The sequence below is a fragment of the Octopus bimaculoides genome, chromosome 4 (genome assembly GCF_046866305.1).
Source record: "Octopus bimaculoides isolate indiv1 chromosome 4, ASM4686630v1, whole genome shotgun sequence".
In the NCBI taxonomy this organism is placed as follows: Eukaryota; Metazoa; Mollusca; class Cephalopoda; order Octopoda; family Octopodidae; genus Octopus; species Octopus bimaculoides.
Genome location: NC_142931.1, coordinates 123380905 through 123408765, shown reverse-complemented (window position 1 = coordinate 123408765; position 27861 = coordinate 123380905). Strand labels below are relative to the sequence as shown.

Here is a 27861-nt window from a genome sequence, read left to right as displayed (position 1 = left end):
TAAACAAAAAAGAAAGGGCAGAAGTAATCTTTTTCATGAATAATAAATAGACAGATCTTACCAAATTGTCAGCAATTTCTTCAGGTTTATCATTTTCAAGAGTAAACTTGTATGTAACTGTATTTTTATTGGCAATATCTAATTTACATTCAACTTCTTGTCCAGCTTCTTCTACTGCAAGAATAGTGAGCTTTAAACCCTTTTTCTCTCGACGTTTTACACGAGATTTTCTTCTAGATTTTTCCATCACAGGTGCTGCAGAACCATCACTTTCACTAGAGACAAAATTGCAATGAAAATTAATTAAACTGAACAACAGAAATTGGAGAAGAGAGAATAAGAAAGAAAAAAAAAAAAAAAAAAAGAATTAAATCCAACCTTTCACGCCCAAGTTCATCAAGGATACCAGATGAGGTTGGGTATGCTAATGGAGGCTCAGGAGCAGAATAACTACCAGCAACTATTTGCTGGAGCATTTGTTGCTGATATTGTTGAGCAGCAATTATATCTAATCCAGATAAATTAGCAGCCTGCAAAATAAAACAAAAAATTAATTTTATGTCTAATGGTAATGGCTAATCTTTTTTGCAAATAATCAGGTTAGGTTTGAGACAAATGAAGAAGCTTGGCATTATTATTTCATGGCCTAATAAGAATTTAGATGATTATCATAAGCTAACTATCAGGAAAATAGTGAAGCTTACAATATTGAAAAGTCAGCATGGCAACCATCAAACAAAATATATTGTGAAGACAAAAATAGCAAATTATATTTTTAAAATAAAATACCAAGTTATTTGAGCAAATAAAGTATTTGAAGCATAAAATTATGAAATTAGCCTTTCAAATACAGGACAGGAAATAAATTAATCTGATACTAGATAATAAATAAATAAATATGTGTATGTGTGTGTGTGTGTGTGTGTCTGTGTATGTATATATATATATATATATAAATATAATAATATTAGGGACAAAATCCAAAATTACAGGTAAAAACTCAATTAAAATCAATTTATAAAAAATCAAAATTAAATTGAGCTTTATAGATAAAATATGTGATAGTGGATTTTCATCGATGAGTTTTCTTGAAACTTGGTTATTTTCCCTAAAACTATATATATATATATATATATACACACACACACACACACACACACATACATATTGTGGTGTCAGTTTAAAGACAAGAATATTGATTATATATTAATTATTTGTTTATTAAATAACTTCAAACTATATATGAATAAAGAGAACTTTTTATTCTTTTAAATGATGCGAGTTGAAACAATTTTAATTAGCATAATGCAATTAATGACAGTATAAATAAAGCCACAAGAATGAACAGTTAATTTTTAGAACATTTTAATTTCAATATTAAAACTATAACTATTAATACTAAGATAAACTATCAATAACTATTTGATTATACCATCAAATAGATTTGTTGTGATTGGTAAATGAAAAAAACTTATCAGACATGGTCAAGAACTGACCAACTGCATCTGTTGAAATGTTCTTTTCAAGCTATGGCTGATGAAGCTAAATGTTACTGCTGCTGAGCCATGCTGCAGACACTTAAAATGAGACTAGCAGCCATTCTTACCATCTTACACAGGGCAACTGAGAAAACTATTGAAAAGATGAACTGATGCACTCACCGTTTGTTAATGAAGAACAAAAAAAAATTACTACCATCAACACATTTTGAATTATGTTTAACAGATATACTATATACAGACTGTCAAAAATACACAAAAGCAATTTGATCTTGTAGGTGTGGAGTATTTAAAAAAAAAAAAAAGATGCTGTTAGGCTAGTTAGAAACCTTTTGGCTATATGAAATGGAATTTAATTTGTTTGCTTATGATGGCTGACAGTAAACTCAACATCATAGGAGAAAATTTTACCCAGAGTGCATGAATAAGCATGGTGATGGCAATGTCAGTTTGGGGTTGCATATCTGGAAAAGCAGTCAGTCTTATACATCAAGAACAGTAGAGCTAACCTGGAGATCTTGTCAAGGACTGTTCCCATATAGTAAGAGTAATTTGGGTTGATCATGGATTTTTCTGTAAGACAATGACCTGAGGCATACTGCAGGAATAATTGAAGAATTCATCGAAAGCAAGAAAATGCAAATGCTGCGGTGAATACCTTAATCACTGGATTTACATCTGATAGAATTTTTATGGAAACGGATTGATATGAGAAGCCAAAAAAGAAAATCCAAGAAATTTTATAGTTAAAAGAAGGAAAAAATAGCTGATAGTGACATTATCTGGAAGACATTCAAGATAATGGGATCATCAGATTTGATCTGGTGAAATTTCAGGTACCAAGTATTTGTACCATATGATTTAATTCTTCTTAAACTTTAATGTACACATTCCATACTGTTGCAAAAAAAAATACTTACAGGTAAATGTTCTTGTTCATTTTCATGGTATTTATTGACAGCTTTAATAAATGCATTAGGTAATTTAAAATTTTCTTTTTTAAGCTTACATCATATTGAGTAAAAAAAATTCTCTTTCTACTGTTAAATAGCTTGAATTGCAGTGTGGTGACCCATATGCTTCAATGACCTTCAGAGCAAATGCCAAGTGGTGCAAGCTCCTGGTAAGACCTCCCATACTGGACAGATCAAAGGATAGACACCAGATCAATATGGAATACCTCTTCCCAGAGGTGAAAATAAGTTTGCATAGGGCCAACATTCCTACACAGAAAACAAGCAAAGTTACAGAAACATCAATGACAATTCATCATTCTGTTGGTTAGGAGAATAAAAACTGGATGTTGTTAGACTTAATCAGAAACCTTTTGGCTAAATGAAATGAAATTTAATTTGTTTGCTTATGATGGCTGACATTAAACTCAACATCACACAGGAGAAAATTTTACACAGATTCTTTCTTCTCCCAGATCTCCCAACAAGCCTAGGGAGAAGAAAGAAAGCTCAGAGTTAAGAACAGTGAAAGGAAGTTATCAATGACCTATGATGCAATAAAAAGGGCTTAAGTAAGTAGAGTAAATAAATGGAAATAAGCGACCGTTAATCTCTTACTACACTCGTCTTTAAGCAATACCAATGTAAGCAATAAGAATTTTAAAAATTAAGTAGATGTTCACTTGATAAACAGAAGCTGATTAAATGCCATTATATATATATGTAAAAAGTATAGTAAGATCAATTTTAAGAATTTTATTCAGTATAAATACCTAATAACTTCGTAGTGATTCTAAAATTAAACCTTTTAGAGAAAAATTAACTATTTTATTCATTTAGAATTAAACATTTAACACAAAATTTATTAAGAATAAATTGTATAAATAACTGATTACTAAGTACATAAATGAACAAAGAAATAAACAATATTTAAAACATGTTAATTCCACTTTCAGCTCGCAATAACAAAAAATTAACTTCTATTAAAACCTGTGCAGTTTTAAAGAATAGAAATTGTAACAAAAATTTGAAATTTGTGACTGCATTTGAAAGTTGACTGCAGAAAAAAACAGAAAGGCAATAATATTTTTTAAATGTCTTCAATAAATCATGAAAATAAACAAAATGAGAAATCCTTTTACCCAGTGGCAAAGCAACAGTAGATATATAAACATGCAGCTAAAAATACTGAATATTAAAAAAAAAAAATCATAATATAAAAAAATGTCTTCTTGTGAGTGCAAGTAAAAAGCTGCTGTTGATAAACTCAAATGTTTTAAATAATTGTATAAATAACTTGATATAATTAACATTCAATATTGTATGTTTAGAGGATAATGTATTAGACTTTTTTTCACTACTATACATTTATACATAACTCTGGACAAATGGAAGAGACTTTATAAAATCACCATCTTAACAACTCAGTCAAGTAGATGATTATCTAATGACTAAGATAAAAAACAATACCATTTACAACAAAGCTATATTACTTAGTTAATACACAAACAAAATATATAAGACATGTATTACTAGTTAAGAAAAAAAAAATTACTACTCAGGTATTAATGCATGAGGAAATCCTAAGAAAAATATAACAAGCATAAGAAGATGTGTATCATAGTTTATAATTGTGCATCATAGTTTATAGCTGACATTCAACAACAAAATACAAAAGCTATCATTTTCTAGAGCATTATTTTTACAGCAATTTCCACTGTTTTATAACATAAAAGACCTCTAACATAAGTTATCAGCAACATAACTGAAACAATTTCAACTGGCATTTAAAACCAGATAGCAGGTTCTATTTACTGACAACTCATTGTTTTTCAACATACATTACACACTGACAATAACAGCTGTGTCTTGTTTCTGAAAACAATTCTAAAATATACACGAAATAAAATTGAATAAAGCAGTATTCAACTTTAGAAATAAAGCCATTTTTGAAGCTATACCTTAGTATTCATGTATACAATAATTATTCGAATTATTTACTAACAACTACCTTTAATCAAACTGTAACTGGCTGTAACTAAACATTAAAAAAAAAAAAAAACCCCAAACAACTTATGTTTGAAACATTGAAATTCATCTTTTTCTATAAACACAATTATAACTGATAATCTATTTGCAAAGTAACAGAGTTGTGTAATTACATTACAAAAAAGAACTACATATCTTCTTGTATTGATCAGAAAAAATATGTTGAAAGATCAAACTTGAAGCAATCTAAATTTATTAGAGTCTGCTTGCACCTTCCCTTATTCATAATTGTAGATTGTTGAAGAATCTTCCTCTTCATTAGGCCACAAGAAACCACTAATTAAATGTTCAATATGTCATTAATTTAATGTTAACCGAAGCAGGCTTGCTGTGTACATTTTAAAAATACATTCTTATCAAATAATTATGAAGAAGATTCTATTCTTTACTGAAGAAACAGATACATCATCAAAGAAAGTATGATACTAAAAGATACTAGTACAATATTTGTAAGTATAAAGGCAAATATCACAGCTTTTGAAGAGTGTCATAATGCTAGCTAAAATAAAAGATTAACCATATATAAAAAATACATACCAACTAAGAAAATTGTTGAAATGCAACAAATACATTTGAAGTAACCCTATCTCCCCTAAGTAACATACACAAATACAACAATCATTTTGTAAGTATATTGTTTTAATGAAGCTATATAACTCCAGGAATTAGCTAATAAATTTGGCTATTTGATAATTAAGTAGGAGAGCAGTTGGTTTGCCTTATGCCAGATTTACTATTCTCTTTAATAAAAACCGTCAAAAACTTTACATTTTATCTCCATGTAGAAGCAGAAATAAAGAAAGACACCCAACTGAAAATATTCCTTATTTAGATGAAAGAATGCAAAAATGTTTTGTAATGCTGAGCATGGTATAATTACAACTTAAGTATATAAAAAAATTATTCAGGTATAAGAAATAAAGATGTCTATGTGATCTATATACTGCTTGTTTTTTCAACAAGTATTCTAAATAAATTTTTTACTATCCCAACTCATATGAAAAATGAAATAAAAAGAAAGTATTCAAAAGTATATTAATATCCCAATAAAATACAGAAAATATATGCTTGTTTCTAACTAAATAGTTACTAATATTTTCTTTTACTTCCTATTCATTGCAAGAATTTTTAGAATGAAAGTGATTCTGTGAAATTTAAAGATATAATTAAAGTAAACTAAAAAGCAAGCTCAATAGCATTGACAGTTATGAGTGCAAAATAAGCAGCAATGGCAGCAGGAAAAGTCATAATATAGGAGGCACTATTGAACACACCTTGGCCTGTAACCTGCTAATGCGTGGACTTCTGTGTGAGTCCGAACGCCTGGCTTCACTGGACCTTTTTACATGTGACCTCCTATGTGCTGAGCTCTGAACAACAGAAGAAATAGCAGGAGGGTATTGAATCTGAGCTACATGACCCTGAATGATAAATGGGCAATGAAGATGACAAATTTGGATATATTTTTTTTAATACAAAAATTAGAGGAATATGTTCAGCAAAGTGTCAAAGTAAGAGAGACATCTACAGTAAGTCTTTAGGTAACAAGAAAATAAACTGAATCCATTAAAATAGGGACAGTTAATTTTTGTATTTAAAATATAACAATCCTTCATTAACCAACATCTTAATTAAAACTGAATCTTTCATTCAACAAATAAGGAAATTAAAAAAAATAATTTCTCTTTAATAGTTTAAAATTTGAATTTCATTACCTTTGGGTTTAATCTAAGCAGAACATTAAAATAACTGGAAACTGAAAATTTCCAACTCAATATATAGAACTGAAATAGGGGAAACAACAAGTGACCGCCAATTAAATGATTTCCCAGTTGAAGCTTCAATATTAAAATATTTAAATAAATTTCTTTCTTAAAAGCCAAGATGCACACTTCAAGATTTGTCCACTGTTGAACATATATGTAAGGAAGGTTTCATGTAGAACCAAGTTCAAAACCAATGTTTTGTATGAGTTAAATAACTGAGATGAAGAAAGAACACAACAAAGCACTTGCTCTATACAAGCAGGCTGACAAGTTTAATCAAACAAAAAGAGACTATGCTTCATATCATGGACTATATATATATAAAATAATTACCATTTACTAAAATAATCATTTCAGATAATTAACACATTTGAGGGAGGGGATATCTGTTAAGCTAGCAATATATAAGTAAAATTTAAAAAAGAAAATAAATATATAAATTGCAAGAAAAAAATACTTGATAAAAGCAATTGCTGAGTGGAATAAAAAATATATGTAGAAGTCTTCGTTATAATGGATATCTGAGGTAATAAGGATTATATAAAATAGGTTAGTAAGGCTGCAGTTTAGAGTATAATTAGCTATGAAAGCAAGAGCTAATTAGCAAATATCTTAAAAATTAACATGAAATACAATCACCTACAATAATAATCTGATTTTTAAAAAAATATACATCATTTTAAATGTCTCTATACAAATAACTGAATATTTGCACCAATCTTGCAATATTCAAACCATTTAAGGAATTATTAGATCAATTAAGATTATGAACTTATTCATTATTAAAGTTCAGGGAAAAAAGTCTAGCGCTATAAAATTTGATAACACTCTAAAGAGATGTTGCTTCAGAAATGCAATGTAAAATTACAAATCTCTTATTTAACTACAATGATTAAAAGCTTAATGAGGTTTAATGTTTTCAGTATTTCTTCTCTCACTTTTCAAAAGCTTCAGTTGAAATAAAAGCACAGAATCAAATTTTATGATGTATATGTGTGCATGCATGTGTGTATATATATAAATAAAATAAACTAATGTAGCATCTTTTAAAGATATATATATATATATATATATATATATATATATATATATATATATATATATATAGTATATCTAAGCTAACCAGTGGTCTGTTATTTTGGAGTTTCCTTGAAATGTAGCCTGTCCCACAACGACAAGAGGAGACAGGATAATAAAGATATACCATTTTGATGATGGGAGGAAACTGGAAAACACAAGATTGGCTGAATTTACAAGCCAACTTTTGACTAGGGTTAGAGTGAAATGAAGAAAAAGGTATTCAAGTGCACACATCATCATCATTTAATGCCTGCTTTCCATGCTTGCATGGGTTGGGCAGTTTGACTGAGGACTGGCAAGCCAGGAGGCTGTACCAGGCTCCAATCTGATCTAGCAAGGTTTCTACAGCTGGATGCCCTTCCTAATGCCAACCACTCCACATATACACATAAATATACAAACATATCAGCCTTAAGTAGAGCTAGTAAGGAGAGAGGAATAGAAGAGACATAGAGAGGGAAATTGAGGAAGAGAGAGTAAAAGGAAAGAGTTCAACAAAGAAAGGAAACAAAAAAGGGGGGGGGGGGGAAACAGGGACACAGACCAGTGACTGACAACTGAACAAGTTACTAAATGGGTACATAGGATGAAATCTAAGGGATTGGTCACTCACAGATGCCTGTATACAAGTACACACTCATATGCATGCGGGCACACAAATGAGCAGCCAGATGTGCATCCACATAAGTTCACATGGACACATAAGTGAGCAAACAAGCAAAGTGGGGAAGTAGTGAACATCATTCATTACTTGTGAAGAATTATCAAAATAATGATGATATAATATCAACAGTAATTGTAAGGTGATAATATATGCAGTACCTTATAGGTTACAGAGTCTATTACATAGAGTACAACAATAATAAAGTAGGCCTGTCCATGGATAAGTTTGGCAGCTTGCGTGTATGCCTGTGTCTGTACCTTTGTATAAACATGCCAGAGTACACAAGGGACAAATACCCTTCAGCTTTTGTCCTGTTATACCCACTAACCCTGCCCCACTTAAACTACTGGCCACCCATATTTCTTTACAACCCATATCCACACATGCATGTATGTCATTATGTACATGTGTTCGTATTTCCCCATTCCCTTCTGCAGACTCGGTCAAAAACCAGCTTGTAAATTCAGATAACTGTGTCCCCCAGCTTCCCACTGTTATCCATTATCCCACTTTCTGTCTAGGGAACCAGTTAGACACGAGGGAAATTCCAGACTAACAGGATCAGCTTAAACTATTGCCTTCTACTTTTGTATTAAGCACTTATCATTATTCTTAAGGGAGAGTGTGTGTGTGTGTGTGTGTGTGTGTGTGTGTGTGTGTGTGTGTAATTGAAATCAAAGGACTTGATACACTTGTAAAGTCTATTATATATCATAATTTGATTGACAGTGATTGAAGTTTTACAGGTCTTGCTAATTCAAACAGTCTGAATAAGCCAAAAACTTCAAATCCACAGTCAGTTTTATATATGTATACACACACATGTTAAGCAAACATTTCAACTCACTTCACCAAAAAAAAAAAAAAAAAAAAAAAAAAAAAGGGTTTATACAGATGCAAAATTAAGTGTTAACACTGGATATAAAACAATACAAATTAGTTAAAATATGTTCAATTTCTATCACCCCTAAAAAAAAAACTGACTAAAAAGAAAGAAATAATTTATGTATATGTACTCAGTGCTATTTTCCAGTCACTAACTCTTTTTCTATTGAAGTAGTAGCCTACTCTTGTTTGTTACTAACTTATCAGGGAATAAATAAATAAAAATAGTGATGACCTTATAATTAAGATGAATTCCATTTCAATGTTAGAAATCAGATTTTAATAATGATTTACAAAAGATGAAGGGAAAGTGAGGGCTGCAAGTGAATTGACCACACAAAATGTCTGACACATTGACTCCAAAGGAGTAGAAGACAGAGTTGATTCTCATGAAATGAAACTTGAACTCAAAATATAGAGGGTTAAACACAAATACTAAAAGTATTCAAGCACAATTTCTTTTTGCACCATTCAATAATTATATATATATATATATATATATGTATACACACATGAAATTATGATAAAAACCAGTTTATAACATGTTCTTTATGTACATTTCACTGTTTGTGGTTGTTTGGAATCACAGCATTAGATATTCCAAGTTCAACTGAATGCTTAACCACAATGGATCACCAGGGGAACATTTTATAGCATTATGTTACAAAGATCAAACAATGCAATAAAATATTTTCCTAATGATTTGTTATGGATATGCATCCAATTGCATTTGAACACCCAATGCTGTGTGGTTCCAAATAATCACAACAGTGAAATGTATGCAGGGAACAAATTATATAAACTAATGCTTATCATTTCTCTAACATTTGCTCTGTAGAGCATAACCGATAATACTACTAAGTACAGTAGTAACCTAAGCATTATACTGAAAGCAGACTGGATGAAGACAATCAGCATGGAGTTCTAAACTCAACAGTAGCAGACATACATCTAACTGTACAGGGTGCAGTGAATAAACTATCATCTAAATTATGCAAAAATGAAAATAACCCCGACATCTATTTTAACAGATATATTTACCAAAATTATATAAAAATATCTTGAAATAGTAAAGAGTAAATTTATTCAATAGAATCGCCATTGGCTTCAACCACGGCCTCATGATTTCAGAATCTCCTGCAACTCTTCTGGAAGGTCTCCTTGTTTAAGTTGGTGAGTGCTGCCATAATCCTTGCCTTCAGTTCATTTTTGGTGTTACAAGGAGTTTTATTGGTCTCTCACTCAATTGCGCCCCCCACATAATAATCAAGGTGGTTGTGGTCGCAGAAATTGTCTGACTGCCATGAATGGGTTCTCCTGTTTGTATGGCATGGTGCAGAGTCCTGTTACCAGACATAGGGTCTTCCAGCAGCCACCCTCTTGACCCAGGGCAGCACTACCTCCTCCAGGCACTTGATGTAGGCTTCCCTGCTGAATCCAGGGCCATATGGGAAGATGAATGGAAGCATAACGTTACCATCACTTGTGATCACTCAAAACACCATGATGTTGATTGGATGTTTGATTTTTATCACTCTCAGTACATGTCTCAGACTGACACCCCAACACTTTGAAGTGTTCGTATTAGAGCTTCCAAGCAGTACAGCATGTAATTTCCAAATTTCTGGCAGAGTGAATTGCATCATGGTGCTGTTTTTCTCACAGATGATGCCCAACTGACCCTACTATACTGCATAGTTGACAAAATCAAAAACAAACAATGCACATGTGCGAAATTAAAAATATAAATTGCAACAATTTACCCATGCACCCTGTACACACAAGACATACTGTGTGTGTGTGTGTAAAAACATATCAGATACGAAGCCAAAGAAATGTCTTGTATACAGATATACTAGCAGTTGTGTGTGTGTGTGTGTGTGTGTGTGTGTGTGTTTTATAGATCATCAATGAAGTATTATGAAGTAGATCTGTTAATCTGAAGTGGAGATTACAGCTGTTAATGCATAGTTTGAACTACTGCAACTTAATAATTGAAAGAAAATATAAACACAGAACACAGACATTTGAGAAATAGATATTCTTTTATGTTTGAAGGAGATGTGGTATTATGTGGTTGATAGAACAAAGACTGGTAGATGCTTAGAATGAGCTTAGGTGAAGGTGAAATAGTATAAGATATGAAGTCATAGGTTATTGTAATTGAATAAGAATACTAGACTCAGAGGTAGTTGGGAGTTATTTGAAGGTACACTAATAAAGTAAAGAGTTTGTTTTTATATATAGCCTAGATTGTATGTATATACAAGCTAGCTAGTGACGGTATGTATCCAGTTTGTATGTATATACAAACTAGATACACACCATCATAAGTTGAGTGAAGTGCTTTCAGGAGTTGCATGTGTATTTTGTACTTTTGGTTCTGATGAGTGAGTTAGGTGGTTCCAGTGAGGACAAATATGTAATATTAGTTAATATGATTATATTTTTCTGACTATCATCTCCCTTTCCCCAAATACCAACCATTTTCAATATTTACATCTAGATTATGAGAAAAATGTTGCTGTAATTGAATAATGTAAATGGGAGAAGGACAAACAATCCTAAAAATAGAAAGTTTATTTTCCATGAAAGATTTTTTATTAAATAGCTTTAAATTAAGAAAAAGAGAGAGAGAGAGAGAGAGAGAGAGAGAGAGAGAGAGAGAGAGAGAGAAAGAGAGAGAAAGAGAGAGAGAGAGAGAAATATTGATATTTTACAGTATAATATTCCTACAATATATCTTCCATCCAACTCTAGAGTCACTATATTCACAAACCCTTCAATAAAGTTTCTTTTTCAGACATCCAAACTTAACTATCAGTTTCTCTTTTTTACCACAATATCATGAACTTCATTCTTCCAGCATTTCTTTTATTCATCTTTTATACCAATTTTTTGATATGTCTTTTTCTTTATTCAAACATTTAAATGGAGAAAGAAAACAAAAACCTCCTTAAATACTGATTACAGCCTGCTTATGACTGTTCCTTTTCCACATATGGTCTCCCTGTAAGGGAGAAAGAAACTAAAAAGAAGTTTCTTAAAACCACAGCATACATTTTTCTCAACTACTTCACAGAGTATCAAATGTTAGAAAATTCATGCAAAATTTGTTACAAGGAAGCAGGAATGACTTTTTTTCTTAAGAAGAAAGATAACTTTGTCTCCAACTTTTAGAGTACAGATCATAACAGAAGACACATAAGTAGTCTAATTTAGATACTAGGTAAGATATACACATGCAACTTGGTTGCTAATGATGGAAAAAAATACAAAAGTTTCATAAAGGCACTAGTCTTTCATTATGAAAAAGTCAAACAGTGTAAGACATGCATCCAAATTTAAATAATCTTCAGAATTTACTACTGGCTTTTACGATGAAAGTAAATGAAATTTATTATTTCATAACTATTTGTTAAGTACATTAATTGAAGCTAATAATGTTGACTAATAAAAATAAGCGTTAAATTTTAATTATTGAAATCCAAGAAACACGATTAGCAATAACACTAAACTTGATTTTAACATCAATACATTAAATGATAGTAAGTAAAAAATATATAATTTTAAAAAATCTTAAAATGAAAAATTTATAGAATTTTATTCAATACATTTTTTTAATGTAATTAATCCACTACATTACTGAAGCCTTTATTACAAAAAGATCTTTAAGAAATTTGTTAAATATTTTCAGGTAAATGGTTGCTCCCAAGTCCCATTTAAAGGGAAAATACTTTAATAACACCTGAAATTCACTCATATTATGAAACTGCAGCCTAAATACTATCGAATAATTTGATTAGCTGGAAAAAGCACTCAATTATGTTTTACTTTGTCAAATACTGCCTAACCCAACTGAATATAGAGAGAAGAAGAAAAAAAACCAACTAAATTTGGCATTATAAATATAATTATAAACCAGCTTCAAAATAATAAATTAGAATGTATCATTAAACTAGATTTCTACTGACATAGATGATCAAAAAATATATATGCTTATAATAAGAAAAAAAATTAAGATAAAATATATTTTAGAAATAAATAAGAAAAATTGTTGATTATGTAAAAAAATTAATAATTAGTAACATTAGATTGTGAAAGCATACAAGTAAACTAATAAAAAAAAAAGCGTAATATAAAAATGCAATTATTTGATGACATAACACGGCCTCATTTTGCTTTACTTCCAACAAAAAACAATTTCTAAATGCATTTATTGCAGAAACTTTAGTCAGAAACAAAACTTAAGAAATGTCCAGCAGAAATGATAATTTTAAAATAACACCTAAATGATGGTGCTATGCTGACTTTTAAGGAACACGACAAATACAATAGGATCGTGGAGTATAATTTTATATTCAATTTACCTAAAACTTTTATCAACCAAAACACTCCTTTTCTTTCTTTTTAAATATCACAAGATGCCTTGCATAACTGAATAATCAATGATAGCCATGACAATGATATTTAACTAAGACAATAAATGAACACAACACAATATCAATTATAGACTTCTACATAAAGCACAACATCAATTTGCAATAACACATTATAGTCAATCTAAATACTGGTTATTCAGTCCAGTGCCACAGTAATTGAATTAGTTTAAAAGATCCTGATGACTACCTGATACATTGATGCCTGAACCAACTGCTGGAATTGTGTAGCAGCTTGAATGTGGTATGGATTGAATGATGTAACTGATGGTAATTGCACATGACCAGAAGGAAGTCCAGTCTGGAAAAACACAAGTAACTTTAACCTAAACTGTTTCTACAGAAATTGAAATATTGTAAAATATTTTTGGAAAGAAAAGGAAAAAAAAAAGAAAAAGAAAAGAAAATACATTGCAAACAAAAAAGAATTATTTCATTTGATTATTGTTTTTAATATTGAAAATTTTGTAAAGTTTTCAAACTATAAAATCTATTTAAGCACAACTTGTAAACAGAAAAACTAACAGCATTTCAATAGAAAAAAAAAGACAAACCGATTAAAATTAATTACATCAATATTTTTTTTGTTTGTAACAAACACTAATTGTGTAGGTAAGCAAAATGCAAGTGGAGAAATAATCATAGATACTAATAACATGCTTTAACAAAGAAGGAAAATATACAGCAAACAAATTTTTAAAAAAATTAATTCAGAAACACTTTTGAGAACTCTATGTTGAAGAAGCATTAACTAATATTTATTCTGATTTTTAGTCCATATCTAAATCTTCAAGAAGCTACTTTATTTCTTATAACTATTTCAATAAAACAAATTTTAAGGGAGGGCAGAATAATTGCAAATTATCTATACTGGACAAATTAACATTTTCATAGTAAAAACATCAGCAAAAATTTAATGTTTGCTAAAATCAAATACTGAAACTTGAGAATCAAAAGCCAAGAGAACTTCTACAGAGTTGCTTTTCAGGTTGCATAAAGCAACCAAATCTAAGTTCACATCTGTCATTAAAATGGAGAATAAGTTTGCGTTCTAAATCATTGGCCAGCATGTTCACAATAGCCTTTGTTTTCAACAATGCCAGTTACAATAGCAGCTGAAGGATTCTACAATCAGACAGCTCCATGCCATAGTTAATGGGAGTACTCAATAGTAAGTTAAAAATTAATACACTATTCTAATTATTTACCAAGGTATTAACTTTTAGTTCATAATCTTTAGATGGATGGCTTTTAAAATTAATTTTTCAATACACTTATACGTGTAAGTAATGTAAGTACAGTAAGTAATGTAAGTATTGTAATTCCAAACAATGGTTTTCATACCTTTATAATATAATTGATCATTACATGAATTAAAAATAAAGCAGTCAGTTGAGATAGTTGCAATGTCTTTGGACTTTGACTTTATAAAAACTGTTTTTTTATTCTATGAGGCCTATACAGAGAAGGAAGAGGGTCTGTAACGGACATTACAGCGAGAGACGTGTTGTAAGCGAATTCAAAGACTTATATAATTAGACCAGTTCAAGAGAATAACTCTAAAGTAAATAAAAAAAAACCAAAAAACAAAACCATTTTTAGATGAAAATTTGGAAGAACGAAAATTCCAAATAATTTCATACAATTCTCAAGAAATATTAACTTATTCATTTTTTAATTTTTCTACTGGTCTCAATCATTAAAGCTAATTCTAAATTCAATACAATCAGCTGTACTACATCACCACCATCACCATTCTAATGCCCACTTTTCCATACCTGTACAAGTTAGTAATTCACTGGGGTAAATTTTCTACAGCCCTTCCTGTTACCAATACACATATTTTCAAACAAGGTAATATTTCTCACAGTCAGGCACATTTTCATGGAAGAGTGAAAACAAATGACACTGCTGGTGTGATGGTGACACTTGTTTACAACTATTTCATGATATCAAGAATGAGACACACACACATATATATATATACACCTCCAGCCTATGTAAGCAGGGAACATTGATACTATATACTGGATAGGCTTCTTTCAGTTTCCATCTAACAAATCTACTAATAAAGCTTTGGAAAGCTTGGAGTTAAAGACACTTGGCCTAGGTGTTGCACAGTGTGATTGAACATGAAACCAGGTAACTGGGAAGTAAACTTCTTAACCACAGTCAGGCTTGAGGAAATTAAAAACAATTTCCAAAAAGCTCTTTCATTGATAATTTCAATGACTTCATTAAAAGCTTTCATATTATATTTAGTTTTATTTAAAATTTTTTTTTAGAGACATTAAAGACACATGTGTGAATAATTCCTGTTATAATTTACATAATGTACAGGAACCTATGAATAACAATTTATATACGAGGGAAGAATTTATATGTATCATTTTCATGAATTTCTGATAAAAATATATTAGTGTTATATATCAAACGCAAATGTAATAATAGGAAGCAGAGGGGAAAAAAAAAAAAAACAATCTCTAGTGATCTAAATTTTCCATTTCAAGCAAATTTTAGCTATTTTGAAAAGCCATAAAAGAAACCAAACATGTAAAATAGTAATTTGGAGTCTAGCAGCCAAGATATTAGAAAAACCAAGTAGTCATAAAAATGTATCACACAAAACTACTTGTCAAAATAACACAAAGAAGTATATAAAGTTAAAATACCAATGCAATTAGCAAAGATATTGTGTGTGTGTGTGGTGTGTGTGTGTGTGTGTGTGTGTGTGTGTGATGTGTGTGTGTGTGTGATGTGTGTGTGTGTGTGTGTGTGTGTGTGTGTGTGTGTGTGTGTGTGTGTGTGTGTGTGAAACAAATTCAAGCAGTAAATATTAAATTTGTAGATTGTTTCTCAATGTTAGATAATAGAAAAAAAAATAATTAGTACTTCTTTTTATTTTGAATATGAAATTAATAAAATTAAAAATCAAGTTTAACACAAACACAGTAAATAATAAATATATCAAAAAGAAATCGAAAATCTAAATTCATTTAACTGAAGCAAAATTAAAAATGAAAAAGTGATAAAATATTCCATTTCTTTATAACATTACCATTATCTAAACCTTAAGATAAATTTTAAATTTCTTCAAGAACACAAATTTTGTCTGAAAGACTGGTGTTATGATAAGAAACAGAACATGATAAAATGTTAAATGAATATGAAAACAAAATAATTCTAAGTTGGCTAACTATGAAAGTAGTTGCCTTTAGAAGCCAATTTGAATTGAACCATTTAAACATATAGAAAGGAGAAACAAATTCCTTATGTTTGATCTTATAATTCATAACATAACTATATCATAAAAACAAATAATTTATTGCAAGATATTAACTTTTAAAGTAAGGCCAAAACTGGAAAGTTTTCAGAATAACTATCAAAACAGTCTCCTTGATTTCCATTATGAAATAATCTAATGAATGAAAATTGGCTTTTATTGAGTGGATCTTTTAAAGAAAGATAACCCTAGTTTGTAAAAAATTACTTTTTCCTCAATTTCACAATTTATACAAAAACATTTTATCAAAATCATAAAAGAAAAAAAAATCCCCATATCAAGAATTTTGATTTTTGTTGTTTTATTGGTTGGTGAAAATAGAATAGCACAATATAGCAGTATTTAAGTGAACAAACATTAAGTTAATGACACCCAATACCATACTGGAAACCAATCAGTAAGTTACTTAAGGAACAATGAAACATTAATTTTCAAACCATATAAAATTAATAGTTCAATAGCTTCTAACCACAATAAAGGCAGCTGATATTGTGTCTTTTCTGCACAGTTGGCTTCATATGGTCAAATAAGGAAACTGATTCCATAATTAACACTTTGTGAAACAATTTTGTCTGGGTAGTACAATTTTATCATACATACATATAATAAATAATGAAATAACTGCTGAAAATTCAGCCAGGAAAGCATTTACTAATGAATAACTTACAATTTGCACAGAAATATACTTATAGAAGTATAGCTAAAATTTATTTTTTCTTTTATGAAAATTTAGTTAAGAGCACACAATTGTTAACGATAGCACACAATGCTACCATAATCATTAAAAATTTCTCTCCAAATAAAGGGCTGTGCCCAAAACGCCAGTATTCTTGTCTCATAAAGATAAGAATACTAACTAAAAATAATTTAGTAAATATGCAAATTTACTAAACAATTTTTGCTGATAGACTGATTTCTTTTATTCACACAAGATTGTTTGTTACATAAATGTTCCTTGAAAATGGCTGCTACAAGAGTGATCAAAGTTTGAAAAGCTAAGATACCAAATTGTTTGTAATAATGAAGACCCTAATTTAGCAGCAGCTAATAGCCAACTAAATCAAGTGTTTGTTTAAACAAAGATGCATGGGAAAAAAAAAAATTTGTTGGAAACTGATTTCAGAACAACAGTTCCCAATGTAAATATAATCCATCCGTTCAACTAATTAGAAAAAGCTTTAAACAGGTGATGGCATTTAAACCTACATATGTGGAAACCTGTAAGCAATTTATGCTTATGTATAACCCGTTTTGGGTAAAAATTGGAGGAAATCAAACCTCTTTCACAGACACACACATTCCATAAAACATAAGTATTTTATAATATAACTTCATTTCAAATGTTTAATTTGAAGGCAAACAATAGAATTTCCTTTATTTTTTAACAAATAAAAGATTCAATTTAATTATTCTTTAATGTATAGAATTAACCAACAAGAGTTGTAACAGGATAAAAGGACATCTAACACTGAGGCTTTGAAAGAAAGAGATTCAGAATATTTTCCTTGATAAGCGATGTGTCTATAGATACATAAAATGGAATTTAAATGTTAAAAATTCTATAATATAAGAAATATTTCAAATATCAGGACTTTTTAAAATTTATGAATAATTTGATTTTTTAAGAGATACATAGATTATTAAACTTTAAATATTAATAATACACTTTTAAAATTCAGCTGCATTGGATTTTAAGAAAATTTTACATAATATTTGTCATCTGAGATTTTCAATGCAAATACTTAAAAATGAAGGTGTTTTGTTACCATAGTAATAAACTTACCTTATGAGAAGGAGCTAGTCCAATAGGTTCATTAAGCTGATGTGAAGATTCATTCACTAAAATAAAATGTGTTTGATAAATTCATAAAATGCAAGGAAACTGGCTTCTTAAAAAAAATCATGAAATGCTGATAAAATATAATGCAGTGTTGGTTACAGTATTAAGAAAATCTTTTAGAATCACAATAATCCACTGATTTGGATAAAAATTGTTTTTGGTGGTACAAATTGGATAGAATACAGAAAGATTTAAAGAAAAATATGTACAATTTTTATTAAAAATGAAATTTTTCTTTTTAATTTTGAAAAGTATATTAATTATTGAAATTAAAAGAATATTAATGTTAAAAATCAATGTTAACATGACAATGAACTGAGTTCGTTTTGTAACTGGTTCTCTCACATTTTAAGTGATTCATCAAAGGTTCTCAACTGTTCAAAAATAACTAGAGATGACAGCGCATATAAATATACACGTTATGTATAAAGGATAAAAATTACCAGCTGTGGGATGTTCTGTCTGGGAGCCTAAGTTACCTTGATGTCCCTCTGTGGTCCCAGTAGTAGTGGTGGTGGTGGTAGTAGTGGTAGTAGTAGCACACGTAGTAGTAGTAGTAGCTGTTGTTGTTATAGTAGCAGTAGGTTGCTGAGGTGGTTGTGAAGTAGACGGTGGTTGCGATGTTGGCAGACCCTGTGACTGATGAGGTGTGGCCATCTGTTGTGGTTGTAGAGGTAATTGTGTTTGAGAGGTCTGAATATTTGGAGTTTGGGATGTAGAAGTTGATGGTTGTCCATCTTGGCCGCTTGGAACATCTGATGCCTTCTGTTGGGCTTCAGCAGCCTTGCGTTCATTATCACGCCGAGCTTGAGAAATTCGGTCTCGAATTTGTTTACCTACTATTCTAATTTCTTCCTCTTGTAAAAATCCTGATTTCACCTTTAGAATAAACATGTCAGTAAAATTAATTATGCTTTATATATATATATATATATATATATATATATATATATACATACATACACAAGTAAAATGCAAAATATGTTCATTTATTTTTTAAAATAAGCTTGAAAAGTTTTACCATTTCTCTTGCTACATCTTCAGGACTATCTTTCTTTAAATCAAAGCCAAACTGGATAGCTTCATTTTCTTTATGTTTATCTTTTCGCTTCTTGGGGTCCACCACTCTTAAGCGGAGTTGAATAATTTGGCTTTTGTCCACATCATTTTCATCATGCCACGAAACCAGCTCTACTTTCAAACCAGTGTCTTCTAAGAAGAAGTTCAGCTGCAATAATTCTTTTACCATATATCTAGTAGAATGATAAAAAAAAAGTTAAAAAACCATTATGAAATAAGTTTACTATACAAAATATTCTGTTTAATAATCTATTTTCCATACTGGCTTGGATTAGATTGCTCTATCACATTTAACATGTTCTAAATGCATACAGCGTAAAGTGAAATTTTTTTTATTAAAGATCACATTTTTGCTTCATTTAATGCAAAAGAACATAATTATTCTTGTGTTGACCATTTTTTTTAAATAAAGAGAAAAATATAAGCAAATTTGTGAAGCACACAAAAACTGGAATTTGTTTTATAGAATTCAGCTAAAAGTCTAACATCAAAAATATTTCTGCAAATGTCTTTCAGAAAAAAGATATTTAGAAACACTTTCACACATCTGGATATTATTTAAAATACAGAATGAGGCATACACATATAACAAAACAAAACAAAACAAAAAAAAAGTTGACAAGTTTACTGTTGTTGTGCATGTCACATACCAAGGATTGCAATAATTGAAGAGACATGACAAGGCCTGCCTATCTCATGCCAGCATGGAAATGATGGATATAAAGTGATGGTAGAAGAAAATGATCAATAAATTTGAACAAACTGATTAAGAAAAAAAATAATAAAATATCAAGAACTGGTTTCTAATATAAAACTGTCGACAAAAATACATTTATACCTATCATCTTTTTTTGTTTGTATTGAACGTTCAATAATTTCCTTGATCTCTTCATTTTCTACCTTTTCTATAGCCTCTGGTCTAATCCCCTATTTAAAAAGAAAATATAAGGTCAAACTTTATCCAAAACTTTAAATACATTATCACGAAAATGTGTATACAAAAAAATAAACAGCCCAAATAAACATATACTGATGCCATTTCAAATTAATGGCTAGTAACATACAAACCAACTTTTAGCAACTGACAGAATTCTTTAAGCCAAAATCTGAAATATATTCAAAAACATCTAAAATAATTCAACAATATTATTTAACAAGAAATTCTCAAAAAAAAAAAAATTTTTTTTATATAATTACCCTTTTTATTTTTTAAATAACATGTTTTATTTAATTCGATGGTTTATCAAATCAAATAATAGCTGCAAAGTAATAATTTCCCTTAATATCAAGACAAGAATATTTAACTAAAATTATTTAAGAAATTTCTTTTAATGCAATTTTTGAGTAAATGTAAGGAAATATTACTTTTACATTCAGAACTTTGCAAATGGATATGGAAAATTATATTGCTTGTATACAATTGTTTTTCATCAATGTTCATCAAAAAGGATTTGCTTTATAAAATAAAGCTTTTTTTTTTTTTTTTTTTTTTTGAGAATAACTATATTTAATAACTAAGTTCAAATAAGCATTAGGGTTCTTTATCTTGTCAAGAATGTTGAATTTTATGGCTGACAGTGAATAAAAAAAAACATTACAACAAAGACAAACCAGTTGTCTAGCAAGGGGGATCGATTATATTTCCCTGAAAGCTGTTTTTTCACTTGTTCATAAATTATTAATGACTATCTAAGCGTTGAATCTAAAGTAATTTCCACAACATTATTAATCCCGAATGTATTCAATTTACTACTTGTATTCAATACTTACTGAGGAATCATTCAGTTATTTTACATATGAAGACAAATTTATTTAGAAAGTTTCATTTCTTAAAACATTTTAAAATAATGTTACCTCACACAGAATTTTTAAAAATAATGTTACTTGACAGAGAAATTACAAAAAAGGAAAAAAGAAAAGAAAAAACAGAAAAGAAAACTAAGTAGAATGTTTTTGGTCACCTTGATGAAATCATTTCACTTGTATTTGAAAATGAAATGTTTGCAAAAGAAAAATTTGGAATTAAACAAAAGAAAATAAAAATATAGACGGTTCTGCCATCAGCAGTTCTGTGACAAGAGAAAATGAAAATAACTGCAAAATAATTAGTATATGATGTAGTTTAATATGAAAATACAAATCTGAGTACTACAAAAAAAGTTACATATCAAAACACTAGATATGGTATTGAAAAACCATTTTTCTTTTCTCATTTTTTAAACAAACAATATAGCTTATCTGATTAGACTGATTTATCAAAATCAAATAAAAGCTACAAGGTATAATTTCTTTTCAATGCTAAGACATAAGAATAGCTAACTTAAAACTATTTGTAAAAAAATTAAGCTTAAAAAAAAAGAGGGAAAGAAAATTTTACTATTGCATTCAGGGCATTTCAAATTGATATGGAAATTTTAATTACTATATGTAATTGTTTTTCATAAATATTGATCAAAAAACTTTGCTTTTATATAATAAAGCTTTTTTCTTTTTTTTTTTTTTTTGAGAATTATCTCAAATGGGATCATGGAATTATCTCCCAATCTTACAATATTTGGTTACCAACTGATACTCGGGAGACACTTGGATGAAGATACCAATCATGGAAATTGTATTCAGTTACCTAATCTGCCAAAGAAATAATTCTGAGAATGATTAATGTAATGCAACTCCTTTCTTACAATAAATACAGCAGCAAAGATGGCCAAATATCAAAAGTAGATAAAGAAATTGGATTACATAAGGTTCAAACTCAAATATTTAGAGGAATTAACAGATTGTAGTAGTTTGTTATTTTTTTTCATGCATCAATATTTTGATGTAACGACCACAGAAAAAATTCAATCAATAACATTAACATCAGGAATTATTCCATTAGTAATTTAAAGAACTGTATACTTAACAAGAGCTCGAAATTAAGAGGGCAACATCAAGCATTCCTGATCCTTTCAAATATTCACAATACTGAGGCAATTTCTTAGAAACTTATAAATGGCTTAAGTAAGAAAACAACACTTTTCTCTTTAAGAATGAAACTACAAAAAATGTGTAAGATAAAAGCAAACAGAATTCCCACTTTGTTGATATATTCAACAATTTCTTAACTATGTTGACAGTATGACCCTAAACTACAACAATAAAACTAAAAAAGATAACTGGTGTTCATTAAACAGAAGATACCTTCCCACTGTCAGAAATTCTCATTTAGGAAATGCTATAAAAAATATACTTAAAATATGTAACTCACACTGGTGACTCTCTTGTAGATCTGCGCAGCATTCGAACATTCTTTGTAAGGGTATTCTGACGTGGCCATCTCTAGCATGCACATTCCAAACGCGTACACATCCACGGATTCGTCATAGTGCTCTTCATACATCTCGGGCGCCATGAACTCAGGTGTACCTTAAAAGTATACAAAGATGATGTCTTTGTATGTTGTCTCGGCAGTCTAGAAAGGGAAAGACCGTGAGGGAATACAAGGTCATTAGTACAAGTGCAATCACCAGGAGTCCAGCGTCCTAGAATAAACTAGCGCAAAATCAAGAGCTAAGAATGACCCCCACGTCTTACCTTCTTGTATCACCTACTGTAACAATCAATTTAACGGGAAAATCTGTTTCAAAACAGAAAGAACTGCATAATTACAGCCACAAAATAATATTAATACAAGTGTATTAATAACTGTAAAAAAAAAAAAAAATTTTAAAGTGAAAAAAAAAAATCTTACAAATGTATATATGGGGAAACAATAGGTTTTTAACTCACCCTTGATAACTGCAGGCAGGAACCTTTCAACTAAACTAAGCAGCATGACACAGGGCTTGTGATGGCAACAACAAATGAATTGATGTTCAGTTTGAGAGAATTTGATATTAAAAAAAAAAAATACAATTCTAGATCCAATGTAATACAACGTTAAAAATTGATAGCTATAAATATTGTTTATAATATTCAAAACGAAACCATTAGTCTGAAGCAACCATAACAATTACCACTGAAGAAAAATACACCAATTAAAAAAAAAAAAAAACTGAAGATAAAATTTCTGCTGATCACAAGCAATGTGCACACTAAAGTTCTAAAAAAATTGAAATAGTTTAGCATTTTTCAAATGAAACAAATAATAACAATACAATCAAATTGATGGTGAAGGAAATTCTGAAAGGCAAATTATTAAATTCCAAAATGAATACAAAGTATATCTCCATATATGTATATATATTGTATATATCTATATATACATATAGATATATAAATATATAATTAGCATAAAATACATACCTATAACACTCTTAGCAAAGGACTTATTTTTCAATGTGGCTAATCCTAAATCTCCTATTTTCACAGATCCAGTTGTTCCTGTTATGAATATGTTATCACATTTAAGATCACGGTGAATCACAGGAGGTGTTCTAGTATGAAGAAACAGAAGTCCTTTAAGAATTTGTCGACACCAGTTCTTTAATACTTTGATGTTTATTTTTTTAAACCTTTTGATGTATCTAGAAATAGAAAAAGAAAAAAAATACTCATAGCTGGTGTGTGTGTGTGTGTGTGTGTGTGTGTGTGTGTGTGTGTGTGTGTGTGTGTGTGTGTGTGTGTGTGTATGCAATTCCAAGTTCAGCAGTAATGTCTTAACTTCTAGGTTTATAGAATTGTAGGTGTTGGTGTAAAAATTTTTAAAGATGCTGTTCGTTTATTATATACAGTTCTATGTATGCTATAGGGATTGTTAGTCTTACTGGGAGGTACAGATGTTTAGGTAGTTTTGGGGTGTGCAGTTGGTTATATGTTACTATAAAGAAAAACTTACGTTTTCAGTGTCCCAGAAGTCATCAGTTCAGTTACTAGAATAATTATTTTTCGACCTCGGGTATTGGTTTCTTCCCATGAATCATAAAACCGTACAATATTTGGATGTTGTAGGTCTTTTAACATTTCTGCTTCTTCTCGGAAACGTTGTTTTTCACTTTTATTCCATTTTTTATCCTAAATAGAAGAAAAATTTAATAACATTAAATTGCAATGACTCAACCACTGTACCAACATAAATACATTGTATTAAAAGCTACAAAAAATCATAAACAAGAGCAAGTTATAAATGAAAACTATTTTCAAAGTCAACAACTATTGAAATAAGTTATAATTGTTAAAGGCTTTCTTAAAAACAGAACAAAATAAAAGATGATATGTTCTTAAATTATTTGCAGTCAATAAGATCTGAGTAAAGCTCACAAAAAATAAAATATTGTAAAATTGAGAACTATTTTCAAATTATAAAATGAAAATATATTCTGATATATAATCAAAACGAGTTAATCATTAGCACAAAGCTGCATATTTGAAAATGAGAATTTATAGACAATTGAATCAATAGCAGTATAGATTCTAAACGAGTGAAGAATATCCTAAGAGATACTTCAAAGAGATGAAAAACAAGAGTAGTCCCAGTAACATTTTAAAGAAGAATATAGAGGGCCAAAAGTAAATACTGTGAAACATTTACTCCAGTACTTTACGTAAGGAAACCATCTCAAGTTGCTCAGAAATCCGGAAGTTTCTCCAGGTCAAGCCACAATTTCTCTACATTGAGAGGTTACTATGGATATGTAATTCCAATGTGGCAGGATTCTTCAACTGGCAAGACACTTAGTGGTAGACCAAAAACGAGATGATTGAATAATATCCATAGTCTCAGTTGGTTATAGTTGAGAATCCAGAGGGAAAGTCTAATGATAGGGCCTTGTAGAGGAGGTGTCTGAGAACTCTACCCCCATGATCCCCCCTCCCAGGAATAGCAGACAGAGAAGATGGATGGATGGATACAATGTTCTGCTTGAAAACTAATCAAAATTAATGCTATTCTATGTGATATCAGTAAAGGCAATCATACCTAGCTTGATAACCATCTAGCTACTTTGTCCAACCATGAGCTCTATCCATCATTAAGCACTTGGATCAAAAGTTTCCTGCCTAACAAGTACATGCACTGCAAACTGACAGGTTCCATCAATCCAACAATAACGTTAAAGTTTGTGAAGAGTTATACAAGCTGCATACAGATGCAATCAGCCAAGAAAGAGTGAGCAAGTTCAGTGAAGAATTTAGCATGAAAGTAAGGATCTACAAGGGCTCAGTCCTCAGCCCACTTCTGTTTATTATAATAAAGGAGTTTATGACTAGTTGCCAGTGGGAACTCTCCTATGCTGATAACCCTGTTCTTACAGCAGAATCTGTGGACAATTTAGAGAAGAAATTCTAGACATGGAACAAAAGCTAGAACTGAAGGAGCTTAAAATAGATTTACCCAAGACTAAGTTATGTTAAACAGAAAAGGAAAGAAATGTAATGATGGATTATAGATGAGCAGAGAAAAATGATGATTATAAAATGAATTAGATGCAGCATGCAAGAGAGAAGACTACATTGGTATAAGCATGTGATGAATATTGATAATGACAGCTGTGTAAAGTGATGAGCACTGAAAGTGGATGGAATCTATGAAAAAGAAAAACTTAGAGAGCCATGGGATGAAGTAATAAAGACTGATCTCAAGATGCTAGGCCTAACAAAAACGATGACAAAGAATTGCTAGGTTTGCAGCATGTAGTGTTAGAGAAAACCCACTCTCATACAAGCATGGCAAAAAGAACACTAAAATAAGAGCAGTGGTGGTGGTTGCGAAGCTCTTGCTGCTTTCAGTCTTTGACTACCACTGCCTCTCTTCCAATATCTTTTCCAACATCTCAACACATTCTTATCTTCTTCTCTCTCACTATATACATACAAGCACACAAACATGTACAAGCGCGTGTGTGTACGCATCATCATTTAACATCTGCTTTCCATGCTGGCACGGGTTGGACAGTTTAACAGGGGCTGGCTAAGCATAAAACCAGGCTTCACTGTTTTGGCAGGGTTTTTATGGTTGGATGCCCTTCCTAACACCAACCACCTTACAGATATATATGTACACACACATACACACAATATATCCAACCCCTTGAAGGACTCTTGACTGGTGAGTCACATTGCTTAATGACTTCACTGATGTTGGTGCCATATAAAAGGCACCCAGTCATAGAAACTATGCCAATGCAGACTTTAGAGCTTGGCAGAGTCCTCTGGCTTGCCAGCTTCTGTCAAACCATCTAATCAATGCCAACATGGAAAATGGACATAAAATGGCAATGATTACACACACACACTTACTGTATGTATTAGTAATATGTGCAGTATTTTGCAAAGCTGCAGTATTTTGTTCAGGAGAAGCTCCTTTAAAGGTTTATTTTCTTTTTAAAGGGAGTGAAGCAAAATGAACTACAAATAGATTTCATTATGTATTTTGATGCAAGTGTATATGCCACTGAAGCAAGTGACATGCTGAACTAGATGAATGTAAAGCAACTAATCTATTCTCACAATTATCAGGAAACAAATGTAGAACATTGTTATTATTATGGCAATTATTTTCTAATTCCTAAACCCCTAAACTCCACTTTATGGAAACCAAAACAGCCTACTATAAGAGTGTTTTTCCTAACTTTTATGGTGCAAGCAGTGAATTTGTATTGGCAGAGTTCTTAGAACATTGGGTAAAATGTATTTATTCTGGCACTCTATGCCTTCAAAGTCCAAATACTGCCAAACTGATTTTATCTTTCATCCCTTCAAGGTTGTAAAATAATGTACTAGTCAAGTTCAATGGGTGTTTTCCCTCTCTCTTGGAATCAGCTTCATTGAAGTGATCAAGAACAGATCATTCCAATCATTAGATGCCCATCAATCCTTTCACAATTAAAGTGGTGAAAGGATTAGTGGGGCTACAACAGTCTGGTAGAACAAACTCATTTTAACATTTCAATTAAGACAACTTTGAGCAAAAAAGAAAAAAAAACTATTGAAATAGATGATAGCTTTGACCTTCAGTTCAACTATACTATTGTTTGTAATAACTACTATTAGCTTTCTTAAAAGCAATGCTATTTATAAAAGTTTTCTCTAAGCTTGAAATCTTCTCATCAAAGACCTTGAACATTTTAAAAACCGTCTTCCATTTCTAATACTCTTGCATCATGCGTATCTCTAGCCTCCTAAACCTGTATTCAGGCCTTACAAGAATTTTTACATTGTTCCTGAAATTTTGTTTTATTTGTTATCCTTTAAATTTCCTAAGAGTATATAAGGATTACCTTATATAATCATAGAATAGCGTATGTCCATTCATAAATTTTCATTACTTATTGAACATATTTCATATGTATAAAGCTCAACATTAAATAATTAAACTACTTATTGACTTTCTCAGTTCAAATCTTAC

At 30.3% G+C, this 27861-nt stretch overlaps 1 protein-coding gene across 8 annotated transcripts in view; it reads right to left on the bottom strand.

The window, feature by feature from the left end:
- Positions 1-27861, bottom strand: part of LOC106880299 (uncharacterized) — a 73447-nt gene that overhangs the window by 19320 nt on the left and 26266 nt on the right. For 2 of the 8 annotated variants that reach the window (XM_089351337.1, XM_089351342.1), the window contains exons 2-12: positions 24355-24530; positions 23823-24043; positions 22786-22943; positions 20377-20465; positions 19480-19711; positions 18902-19337; positions 18402-18457; positions 13526-13636; positions 5776-5871; positions 379-530; positions 62-275 (exon numbers count right to left, since the gene is read on the bottom strand). In XM_089351337.1, the coding sequence (XP_089207463.1) occupies positions 62-275; positions 379-530; positions 5776-5871; positions 13526-13636; positions 18402-18457; positions 18902-19337; positions 19480-19711; positions 20377-20465; positions 22786-22943; positions 23823-24043; positions 24355-24530 (1941 nt within the window). The remainder of the gene's footprint in view (positions 1-61; positions 276-378; positions 531-5775; positions 5872-13525; positions 13637-18401; positions 18458-18901; positions 19338-19479; positions 19712-20376; positions 20466-22785; positions 22944-23822; positions 24044-24354; positions 24531-27861) is intronic. The other 6 variants (XM_089351338.1, XM_089351343.1, XM_089351339.1 and 3 more) reach the window with 3 other exon arrangements.